General features: G+C 39.1%; 1 protein-coding gene across 2 annotated transcripts in view; it reads left to right on the top strand.

Annotated features, from left to right (window-relative positions):
* Positions 1-13,075, top strand: part of LOC117809300 (MAM domain-containing glycosylphosphatidylinositol anchor protein 1) — a 241,093-nt gene that overhangs the window by 160,982 nt on the left and 67,036 nt on the right. For both annotated transcript variants that reach the window (XM_034678869.1, XM_034678880.1), the window contains 2 exons: positions 9,356-9,625; positions 12,141-12,470. In XM_034678869.1, the coding sequence (XP_034534760.1) occupies positions 9,356-9,625; positions 12,141-12,470 (600 nt within the window). The remainder of the gene's footprint in view (positions 1-9,355; positions 9,626-12,140; positions 12,471-13,075) is intronic.

Here is a 13,075-nt window from a genome sequence, read left to right as displayed (position 1 = left end):
ATACCAGCTGCTCCAAGCACAGAAAAGAGAAAAGAAAAACTAAAAATAATATTTTTATAACCATCATATTGTCACAAATTGTCCGGTACAGATTACAACTTACTTTTAATTAACACCAGGGACCTCAGACAGTTTTAAGTGCCTTTCATAAAGATGTAAAACTCTTCATTAAGAGCCTCTTGGAGTCTATATAAGTGCATTTTATTTGGAGTATGCTTTTTTCTGCATGATGGAAATGTCTGTCTCTGCACCTACAATAATATAAGCTTAATTATGTTGTTAATTATAGTGTTGGCTGACATATTAAAAAGGGACAATAATACTCACAGGCACTCCATGTTTTAAAAGGGTTGACAGCCTGAGTCGGCCTGTAAATGATCATGAATGGTGGATTAAGTTAGTCTTGTATTGATTCCCATAAAAACTACAGTTTACCTGCGCAGTGATATGACATACGTGTGCTGTATACTGTACACGTATAACAAGATCAATAGATGACAAATCCAGCGACGCACCAATTCCCCCATAAAAAGTTGAGGATCAATGGGCAATCTGCAATACCCGTCAGAACAGTAAACCCTATGTGAGACATGGAGCGGCGTCTGTGCAGTCAGGTTTATGTAAGGCTGTAATCCCCATCTGAGACATGTGGTCATGCGGAAGAGAGAGAATCACAGAAGAGTATAAAAAAAATGAGAGGGACAAGAACAAATCCAATCATTTCAAATAATCTTTATTTTAAGCTGTTGTTATTTCATCCGCTGCAGTACGCACTGTATTTTATGTTGCTAGTTTGCTTCAACAACAGAATGTGTTTTAGCTGGGTGTAAAGGCCTACCACAGGAAGTATTACATTTAAACCTAACTTACATTCCCCCGTCATCCTGATCATGCTATCAGTGGAGGGAAATTCTGCGTAGTGACACCACTGGCAAGAATACATTTTTTGCTTTGATCATTTTTTCGTGAAGAGAGTGGTGGAGGCTTCAAGGGTTTTATGATTTCAGTTCTGTGCCCTCTGCGTTTGACCTTTTCTGTTTTTAATCATGTTGCTAAAATTACAAGAAAGAGGTTGCCTTTCATCAACAGTGCTCACACAGTTTCTTTACACACATTTATCTCCATGAGCTGCGCTGTTCGAAAGTCAGATACCGATCAGGGCTACACAATAAATTGCAGTGTCAATGTTTTATCACAATATAAGCATTCAAATTAAAGCACTGCAAAAGCCATAAGTAAGAAAAAAAGGATTCTGTGTAAATGTGCGATGCATTCTCTCAGTATTAGTATATTGTATCTCTTGTATAGAGCCTGGATACATAGTCTGTGCTCTAACATAATTTTGATGCAGTCATATGCAGTTATGTGTAACTAGTTATCAGCTACCCTTGGAGTGAAGATTAATCTGTGCCAATTAGTGATTGGAAAAAACAGCTTTTAATAATCATTGTGGTTAAATGAGGGTCATTTTGAAAACACATGTTTTGTGTAAAACAAACAACAGCAGATAGACGTGGAAAATAAAATTCACATCCAAAATGCAATCCCTAAATCTAAAATGTTCATCACAGTATTGAACAATGATACCTGACATTACATATGTTTTTTTAAATGCAGGCCTGGTACCGATATGGTTCTAGTTTAAACTCTCAACAGACTGGTTGCAGTCTTTATCTGTAAAGACCTAATGCAGTCCAAGTCTGTTTTCCCTGCTTTAAGGAGACCAAATAGGCTGTTGTGTTATCTATAATTGTGAACCTGGACAGGCAGAACCAAATATATTACCTTTTTTCCCCTCCTGTTGTGGTGAATTTTGTAGAATTCAGATACAAAGACATAAATGCATATATATAAAGCATTATGCCCGTCAAACTATTGCAACAAATCATTACATTTCTGTAGCTAATTGCCATTTAATTCCATATTTAAAATTACATTACTTTGCATTTCACATACGTTTTTAAGTCCATACTAAAAATGTAGAATAGTTACTACCAGTGTCTTAATTGTCTGATTAGCTGCACCTGTATGCTAAGCTCGGTGGTAGGACCTCAAACTTGAAGGACTTCAGGGATATTTTAAATCAGTATGTCACAAAGTGTGTATTACTTCTGACTTTAGCCACTTAAGGGAGTTTTTCAAAGTGAAATGTGCCCTTAAAAAGCATAGAGATGTCAATATTTTCCATCATGGCGGCAGCAGAAAGCAGGAAAACACTGCAGCAGTTTAACTATGGTGTGCTGAAAGAGAGAAAATAGCATGCAAAAAAAGAAAAAGAAAACATAAACATGTTAAAGCTAGGGTTGGTAGTCACGGAAAACTAGCATGAATTTGAAAGTAGCATTTCCTCTGGACTCCGTCTAACTCCTCCACCCCTCCCCTCAGAGCTCCTCCAAAACGACGCCCCCGCTCACATGCACGAGCGCCACTGATTCACGACCATATGATGGAGACTGATTTAAAACCGGTCCTCAGCACATCGTTTGTGTTTTGCACTAAGTCAACTCATGTCTCACTCAGTGGTAAGAAAACACCAAAACATTGAAAGTTAAAAACACAAACAAACATTGCAGGACGGGATTTGATTGGTTTCATAATTTGGCTCCTGATGGCAGGGATTGGTTGGTGTTTTCCCAGGTTTACTCCGGCTGTAGATAGTGGCTTTTTTTTCTCTTTTTTAAGAACACATTATGTATTGGTTGCCATCGGGGCAGAAAGATAATTTTAACCAGTATAACAAAAAGTGCATCTAAATCTGACAACCAACCCCAGCTTTGAAATCTGAACAGTTAACACTGACAGCCCTCATAGGCACACATCTATTGAACATCCACCATGGATATTCACATATTTGTGATGCTTGCTTTGTATTTCTGTATGTAAAAAACAAAGAATACACAACAGACACACCCCTGTGCGGACACACTTTCTTAAACAAAGTTTTAACTCTCTATTCCAACTCTCAAGGTTTATAGGCCTCTTTCTCTGCAGATATTTTCACCTGTCATGGCAATCAAATTGAAGGTAGTTCTGATTCCTTTAATTATTTATCCATCACAGCATCGATAGAACACCTCATGGGAGAAGATGTCTACTTTTTCATACTCTCAGTTAGCCTTGTCTGTCAGTAAACATATGTGCTACATACCAAATCTGAACAAGCAGACTACAACAAGGTCAAGAATCACAATACAGTGCACTTAAAATTATTCATCATCTTTCTTCAGGCATTCATATATCTGTGTAGTTGCTCTTTAATATTCCAAAAGGCCCTGACCCTTACCCTCCTTCTTGAAGCTACAACAACTCTAGCTGGCTTCCTAACTGCTCACTGTATGTTTGACTGATGTTAAGGTAAGAACTAGTGTCCCTGCATACAAAACATCTGCTCAGCTCCTGTTAGCACACACACACCTATCTAAACCTTTAAGCCTTTATTTCCAGCTGATTTCCCCCCAATAACCCTCTGCCTTTACCTCATTGATGGATTAGGCCCTGCAAATCCCAAACAGGTCATACAGCAAGGTATTCAGAGAGGGGGGTGCGAGAGAGTGATAGAGAGGATGCAGTACACAAAAAATGCAGTGAGGGGAAAGAATGAGAACAGTGTAGTGAAAGAGAGGAGGGAAGGTAAAAAGCAGATACGGAAGATACAGTAGTGACAAACTGACATAGAGGGAAGGAGGAAAGAGGGAGTGAGAAAGTGAGAGCGTGGCAGAGGGTGCATTTGTTACCTGGTTGTAAACCGCTGTGCTGCACATAAATCCCATTACTTTGGGAAGAGCACTGGCTGATCCCACCGTTACCGTCACCCACGCATCCCCAGGAAATTGAAGCTATAATTCTCAAATCCTCAGTTCCTCCCTCCCTTTGGCTTCACACTTAGTCCTCTCGCTCTCTTTTTTATCCCTCCCAGACTTTCTCTCCACTGTACTTTGGCCTTTTCTGGTCTTGGGACTGCACATGGAATTTGAGTCATTTTTTCTGTATATTAATGTTTTTTATATTAATATTCACCTACAGCTAATTCAGTCTCCAAATAACCAGTGGTGGATGATTCACAAGTTTGTCCAGAGGAGAGACGATTTTTATTAGCAGACCTGCAAGTTAAATCAAGCATAGCAACATACAGGGGTGTAATCTAACATATCTTTGTATACCCTGGTGCTTTATTGTTGTATGACTGTGTTTAAAAAAAAGATCTGAACCATGGATCAGGTTCCATGTTGGAGGCTCATACTCTGAAGCCTCTCAAACCCACAGGGGTTTACTTTCCCAGCATTGTGATTTGATACAATGGAAGTGGACAGTGCTATTTATGCACTGATTGCAGTTGTTATACCAGTAAAATTTCTTGTCAGTTCCAGAGTCATCACCAGTGAGGTTAGCTAAAGAGATATCCTATTAGTGTGTGTTTTTGCATTCACATTTTTGTCACCTATTTAACAGAGCACAAGCCTGTCTATGTGCACGCATAGCCTTGTGCACAGGCTTGTATTAGTGGAAACATGCATCTGTAAACCAGTTTGTCGAGCCTCAGTGCACCTCTTTCATTACAGCGATTGCAATCTGTTAAAAAAGAGATTAGATGAGAGGATGTACTGCATAAAGTCTATTAGAGGAATGAATTGCTTCCTGCACTTGGGGGGGGGGGGGGGGGGGGGGTTCGGTCTCTCACTGAGGATTAACTCTCTCAGGTCGATAAAAGCCTGGTTTTTCCTCCTCCTCGTCCTCTAGAGCCCATGTTAAAGACCTCATCTGGAGGATACTTCTTCAAAATTAACAAATAATAACATTCAAATTCTTCAAAGTGCATCACAATTGCAGTGCTTTTCATGGAAAACAATAACATTACACACCTCAGTGCCTAAAACATTCACAACTACTGTATGACATAACAGGATTAACTAAATATTTTAATAATCTGAGGTTTACTGAGCACAAATTGCTCTACCTTCTTTGTACTGATGCACATTCACACCTGCATGTTGATAGGTTTTAAAGCAGCTCACAACAGCAGAATGGACTTTAATGCTTTTCCACATTAAATATGGCAGGAAAAGTGATTAAAATGAATCATTAACTTAATGGTCTAATATTGATAAGGCATTGTCATTGTAATTTAATATGCCTAACAAGCACTTTATTGCAACAAATCATTTTATAATTATCTTTAACAAATTATGATTTTCATTTGCTGAACAATAACATTTTTTTTACAATTAAAGCTAGGGTTGGTTGTCACGGAAAACTAGCATGTTAGATTGTCCCCAACATGACCAACTTTTACATCACGCCTCAAAAATGATTTTTACTCCTTTGCTTTTAACCCAGCATGAGAGTTGTGTGGTCTCTGTCCCTGTTTTTTATTTTATTGTATTTATTTATTTATTTTTAAAATTATTTTTCTTACAGTTTTCATGTGTTTTATTATGATCCTTTTATTGTGTTATATTTTTAATGTTTTATGTTCTGGGTATTTTAACTTATTTTACTTACTGTGCAGCACTCTAGTAAACTTGATAGTTTTTTTTAAATGTTCTATATAAATAAAGTTGATTGGATAAAGCAATCCTTAAAGTCACCAGTATTGCTCAAATTTAGTTTTTGAATTACCTTCACAAACAGACATCTGCTTTACATGCAGACAATAAATTGACTTCCTGCATGTTGATTACGATGACAATTCTATGTTTAATAGGATAATGTGGTCATAACTATCAAGCATTAATCTAATAAAAGCAACCAAAAGTGAAATGTTGAAAAGACATTGATGTGTCTCCTTTAAATTAGAAGAATAATCAGTACAAACGTATTTGCAACACATCAGTGCTATAGAAAATCATTCAGTATCATCAACTATGAAGTGGGAGTAGAGTGTAGAAAAAATGTGGTCGATTATTCCAGCAATATCTCAAAACAGTTTTTATAGAAGATCAGCAGCCCACCTTTTTAATACCTCCCCATCTGTTGTCTACAGAAATATATCATGAGGTCTTAAGACTGAAAATCTTCTGCGATCCACATTAACTCATCATTTGTGAGTGCTCGTGGATAAACAAGAAGAAGCAGAAACTAAATCAATACCATGAAAATGGCCAGTCTCATCTCTATAACTGAATGCGTCCTCTGTTGAAACGACATGAAAGTGTACAGCAGAGTGAATGTCCTTTTATTTCCACAGACGTCAAAGAAAGAGGTTGCTGGTCGAGAAAATAGATGTCACATATTTCTGCAAATATTTTTCCTCGTATTGCAGCAGATTCACCTGGTTCTCATTTTGAGGCCAATTATATTAATCTTGTAAAAGCTTCTTCACCTATTAGAGAATGAAGGCCTCTTTCATTTTGTATCAACTATCAAATAGAAATTAATTCACAATGAAGAAAGAAGACAGCGCACGTTCATATGCACGTCTCTTCATTAGTTTTTGTCTGAGGAGATATTCTAAAAATAAGAAGCATATTTGATATATCAAGGAGTATACATATATACTGAATATATGACTGTACCACAATAGAAGTTGCAGTATTTTCAGTACAGACTGATATTAATTATGCCCTTTCATGCCCTACAACAGAAAACAAGAACATCAGCAACAAGAATGATAGTTCCTAAGTTATAATTTTTCATGCTTGTAATCACTGCAAAGGGGTAGGTCTCAGACCAGATGACTGACTGTAGAAAGTAACACTTTATCCACAGGGGGGTGCCAAAATTCACACTAACAGAAAGTTCCTCACAGTAGCTTTAAAGAGAGATACTCTCCTTGTCTAGTGGGTGAGCAGTGAAGCAGCCCTTGTAGAGAAAGTTAAACTTTACTGCTTTACTTCAGGTTTTTTTTTTATCACAGTTGATGAGGGACGAGGAGAAATCACTCTGTTTGTAGCCACTCTTGGGGCATTTAGAGGGGAAATTCTGGTCACAAGCTCATTTCTCTCATAGTTGTCATCCTGTCATCCCATTTATACCCAGTGGCAGGATATGTGAATAAAACTATAATTGCAAGATGATGATAGGATTGATGCACATGTGATGAGCAGTCTACAGATTTAAAAATGTTCAGTGTCACATCAAACTTAAAAGTAGGCCTGTAATAACAGGAAACAGGTTTTCAAACATCATTACAACACTATTCCATACTGCCACTTGCCAGGAGTAGCTTTATTCTGTAACACAATGTAACAATAAACAAATGTTTGACTGAAAAGGTCTTGCAATGAACTGCAAAACCTAGCCCAGTTACAATAATTCTAAAGCAAGCAAACAGACAATGTTTTTCGACACACAGACTGCTTTCTTATAAACCTCTTTGTGGGTATTATGAGACCAAAAAGCCGCCTGCTGACCATTCCTACAGGCAAAGAGCATCCTTTCGTCCCCATCGGAGCTACTGGTCTATCTGCCTTGTCAGAAAAGTCCAAAATGAACCTTTATCTAAGCTAATGTTAGCTCTGTTCGACTGTTGTGTCAGAAACTGTGAGGCTGAACCAACTGTGTACACACACAGCTAAGATGACAACAGGGAGCGAAAGTGAAGACTAACTTTGTTTCATTTCATGGAGTGACAGTCTGGCTGTCATTTTCTGCTGTTTTCTTGTTTTTAAACTGCTTCCACATAAGCCTTATATATTTATTTTACTTATTTAAGAAAATAAGGTGACCATTAAACATGAAACTGTCAATGTATAATTTCCATGCGTCTTATAAAAAGATCTGGAGTGCTTGTGAAACTAACTGAACTCAACCAGACACCTTGAAACCTGGAAAGTATCTCAACTCTTTGAACACTTGCACTAACTTATTTGCTTGTTCTGAGAGCTAAATGGCTAATTATCTGACCAATTTAGCGCAGTAAATTACATTACAACGCCTGTTTATCTTTTTAACAGCATTCCAATATGTCACAGTGATTTATGGCAAGAGGAAACAACCTCTACACAAAGCCTTTACACATAATATGTATATGCTACTGCACAGCATGTGCACATTTTATCATTACAACGATAAAACAGACTAACAGAGGCAGGTAAGATCCGTGACATCGTCAGCCTGAATAATGCACCTGAGCCATCAGCTGACACATCTGGTTGTAGCTGCTTCTTTATTCTCTGTCTACTCTGTCTGCTCTCGTTGGTTGTTTTAAAGCAAGCTCAAAACACTCATAATTCAGATTCATACTGACTCTTCTTCTTTATTAAGAGTAAGTATATCAATGGATTTCCTAGTTTTCAGACTGTGTGAGAAAGCTGTCTTATCAGCATCCAAGCATCAAAATAATCCCTCATTTTATTTCACCCTTTATATGGTAATTGTGTAGACAGTGTGCACGGTATGAGCCCAGCTCATGTTTCATTGTCACTGGATCTGTTTTTCTTCCCCCCCTTTCTCTGAACCTCCTTTTAGATTATTATTATTATCCTTTTTGACTTTTAAGCTTTTCCTCTCCCGTGCTTCGTTTCTGTCTTTCTTTTTCTATCCTTATTTGGTAGCATAGCCTGTAGCATGTGTTGCCCTCCCTTCTTCTCCTCTTCCCATTTTTTGTATTTTGAAACAGCTGGGGTCCAATCGATCTCTGTCTGGCAAAAGGATCCCCCCCCCCCCCCCCTGTAGTTGCATTTTGGGTCATCCTGTACTTTTCCTGTTAGGTCAGTCATGGGAAAATGACGCAGTGGCGCAAGGATCATACAGACGATATGAGAGCAGGGGATAGAGACATTTGGTTTTACTGTTTTACTGATTAGTGTGTTCTGCAAACAGGCTGAAAATCAAAACACACTCACATAGATACGCATTGGCTCACCAACACACACACACACACACACACACACACACACACACACACACACACACACACACACACACACACACACACACACACACACACACACGCACGCACGCACGCACACACACACACACACACACACACACACACACACACACACACACACACAAAGAAAGACAGGCACATGCAGACTTATTCACACACTACATTACATTTAGGATCAGTAGAAAATATCAAATAACTTCTGGGTACTGATCAGGGTTGAGGTCAGGTTTTGCCTCCTTTAAGGTTTACTATGATGAGGTGGGGATCCTCCACAGCCAGCTGTAACTCCCTCCTCTGAAATATCCATAAGCTTTGCTGTGCACATTGGATACATTACTGTTTAAGATGTATTTATAGCAGGCTATGCATCACAGGTGCAGATATAGAGCATAAATTGATGTCAACATCTGTAAACTGCACCTTTTGCAAATGGTTGCAAAGCACAAGATGAACAACTTGAGTTCTATTTTATGTAAATTGTAATCCCTTTTCTCTCTTCCTCCTCTCCGTCTGCCCCCTCCTCAGCTCCACCAATGATTCGACTGTCAGTGAACGACACAGTAGTCGTGGATCCAGGGCAGGATGTGCTCCTAACCTGTGAGGTGACCGCAGGTTTCCCGCTCCCCACTGTGACGTGGTCCCGTTACCCAGGCCCACTACCCCTCAGCGCTCAAGTTCGGGGGCCAACACTGATTTTGCGAGCTGTCACACCATCTGATGCAGGCTTTTACAACTGCACGGCTGTCAACAATGTGGGCAACCCTGCTCGCAAGAACGCCAATCTTGTTGTCAGAAGTGAGTAGCGTGTTATTTTGTCAGCCAATACCAATAACAGATCAGGACCTACTTCTGGTTGCCAATAGTGACATGACTACTCATTTTTATTACATTTTTGTATTTTGAAATATATATAGTAATATACATGAACCAGAGCACTCTTGTGTATGCAATAGTGTCTTTCTCATGTTAAGCCTTCATTCAGCCTTGGGTTGTCAAATTCAGCCTGCTAGCTGCTGATTCTTCTTTTCCTTTTTTCAGGAAAGGTGATATTTTTTTGTGTTCTTAATTTTGCAATTACTACATACACTTTATTTCTTTCATGTGCTAACTAATGTGACAGTAAACAGCTTATCCCAAAAAAACACATTAAGGTTTTTTAAAATGATGTTTCACAAAGCAACTGCACACAGACTCAAAAATGTCAGATGCACTGTTTAATTTTGTTTTTTTGTCCAGGCCTAATTCCATCAATGTTCAATGCTGAAATTACTTCCTTGCCTGAAAAAGAGAGCTCTCTGTTCAGTCCTTACTTTCTTTGTTCACCGACCCTGTGATTGTGCAGGTGAATGTGTGTAAAATATTCATTGGTATGTGTGCAAGTTCGTGTCTGCCTGGTGCGTGACAGATGAGCTGTTGATCCTTCATTAGAGAGAGTTGATGTAAATCTTGTCAGAATAGGCGGGTTAAGTGTGGCTGTTTTTCTAATTCTGCTGCAGTTAAAACAGGAGCCCTCCATTCCTCCTCCCCTCCAGCTATTTTTAGTCCCTTTAATCATCTTTATTCGCTCCAATTAGTTAGACTGGAGTGGAAGCAATTAGCGACAGTCTCTTCTGTTAGTTAACACACTGTAGAGAACGTATGCCGGATGGGTTTCTCCTGTTAGCTTAATGGGCCTGAACGCATCGTCACACCAGTACAGGTGGTGAGACGCTGAATGAGACACACAAATGCACACACACACGCACACACATTCAGAGAGCTCAGTCTATGAAATAAAAGCTTGCAGGTAGGCAGGGGCTCTGCTTCAGTCACAAGCATGCACACACAACCACAGGCTCAAACAACAATGTCTCCACACTAACCAGGTAAAGTTTTTAACCATATGGTCAGTGTATTATGTCCATCACTCCACCCAAGCATCTTGTTAACAAACTGGAAAGGAGTTTAAATCAAGCACTCCTCTCCTCCCTGCCGCCTGTCTCTACCCTTGGTGGGGAAACAGAGACCTGTTTTGTATTCAACATGGAAATCTGTTGGGGAAACGCAGCCTTTGAAACTGAAAATTAAATGTGACAGTGTGAGAGTAACTCTTTGTCCTTGATTTTGTTTCCCCCCCTCCCCCTAATCCCCCTGTTATTTTATTCTGGATCGGGCTTCTTTTGTCTCTTCTTCCTTCACAATTTGCTTCTTCCTCTCAGTCTTTTTCTTTTCTTCTTCAATTTCCTTTTTCCCTTTTGTGTTTTTCATCATTCTGCCCCCTCCTTATTCCTCACACACTACAAACTCATCTCCACTTCTGTATTAGATATCTGCCTGCTCCTTCTTCAATATTTTTTCTTATAATATAAATTCATTCTGTCTGATGTTATGCCGTAAACTTGAATCAATCTTTTTTTCTAAATGTTTCATGGATTCAACAAACTTTAACAGCTAAACACAAGCATGTGCTGCTTAGGTACAATCTCAAAACAACACAAATGTATCATCGCCTGCAAAAGATTGATAAACACATAAAAGTAGATATACAGTTGAGAGGTCAACTTATCTTTTCAGCAGGAACCAGTCATACACAAGGGCCTGTGTCCACGACAGTGTTTTTTTGATCTGGAAGCGCCCAGAGCCTCAATTCCGCCTCTCAGCAGTGCTCACTGTTTTTAAGTCTCAATCAGATGGCTATTAGTCCCTCCTCCTTCTGTGTACTCTTTGTTGACAAAGTTGATATCCACCCCTTCTTGATTTTGATTGGTCGATAAGGGAGAAGTTACATTGAAAAGCACAGCAGTGTTCTAAAAGATTTTCAGTCGAGAGCACTGCATCAAAAACCAGCTCATGATTTTGGATGTTTCTTGGTGCTAAATGCTAAACTGAACAAAATGCAGTAAGTGGACACAGGCCCTAATTCCTAACAACTCTGAAATTTAACTCAGTGAAACACCACACTCGTAAGGATTTTGATGCTACCAGGCCACTGCTAGAGTTGCCATTTCATTTCAGTGTAGAGAAAGGGGTAAAACATTTTGTATTTAGCAACTTATTTATTTATTCATTCATTATTTGTTCATTATTTTTTCAATGCTAACAGCACCCTGATTAGGAATTGTTTATTGTGAATTTGTTGATGTTCTAGAATGTTAGTCAAAGTATTATTAGTCCCACAAGGTTCCTCCCATCTAAAATATCATTTAGAGCAGAAAAGAACACTGAGAGACAAAATGTAAGTATATGAGAAAAAGAAGATTTACGAAGTCATTCTTAACCCTTAACCCTTCTTCTCTTTTGTTTTCCTCAACCCATCTACCATCGCGCACAGCAATGAGCAACCTGACCTTCCAGATCACACCGGACTCCAACAAGGACAGCGAGACCATCCAGATGGGTCGGGACCTCAAGCTGTCGTGCCACGTCGATGCAACCCCGCAGGACAAGGTCAACTACACCTGGTACAAGAACGGTGCCCCCGTCTTCAACTCAGACAGCCTGATCCTGCTACGCAGTGACCCAGACATGGCGCCCGGCACTAGCAGCTTGGAGATTGTCGACATGAAGTTCAGAGACTTGGCTACCTACAGCTGTGTGGCAAACTTCCCAGGCAGCAGGGTGCCAGAGCTCCGGGTGGATGTCAACATCTCACAGAACAGTGGTGAGAATTTACTTTTCTCTCACACATCATATCTCTGTCTGATCCCTCCACTATTGTAACACAAATGTACATGCTCAAATAAGTCATGTGATGGGCTGATACATTTTTTTCAACAACTATGTGTCCGTCTGTAACTACATTTTTATTCTTATCTATGGTTAACTAAAATTTTATCACCTATAGTAATTCTCAGGTGTTATCCTTTTAAGTGTCCCCATGTTGTATTGAAACCTATGAACATATAACTGTTAATGTCTCTCTCTTTTATATCTTTTTACTGTCCGTCTGTCTCTGTCATCAAGTTTTTTTCTGTTCATACCATCTGTAGTTTCTAAGTCTTGTCCACCTCTTGACTTGTTAAATCACTCAACTTGTTGCCACTGCACTCATTCTTGTTCTCTTAAGTTTTTGAAGCACACACATGAAAAACTGGAAGCAAAAGTGAATATCTCTTTTGTCAAGGTTCATCCTTCAGCTTACATACAAAAATCACTTATTTAGATATTAGAACCCTGACATACTGTTACACCCATCTTTGTAAGATATGTTAGCCACAATATATCCAATTTTCCTCCAGCTCTTTTTGAAACAGCTACTAATGAAAA

This window comes from Notolabrus celidotus, chromosome 3, assembly GCF_009762535.1.
Source record: "Notolabrus celidotus isolate fNotCel1 chromosome 3, fNotCel1.pri, whole genome shotgun sequence".
NCBI lineage: Eukaryota > Metazoa > Chordata > Actinopteri > Labriformes > Labridae > Notolabrus > Notolabrus celidotus.
This window is presented reverse-complemented; position numbering and strand designations above follow the sequence as displayed.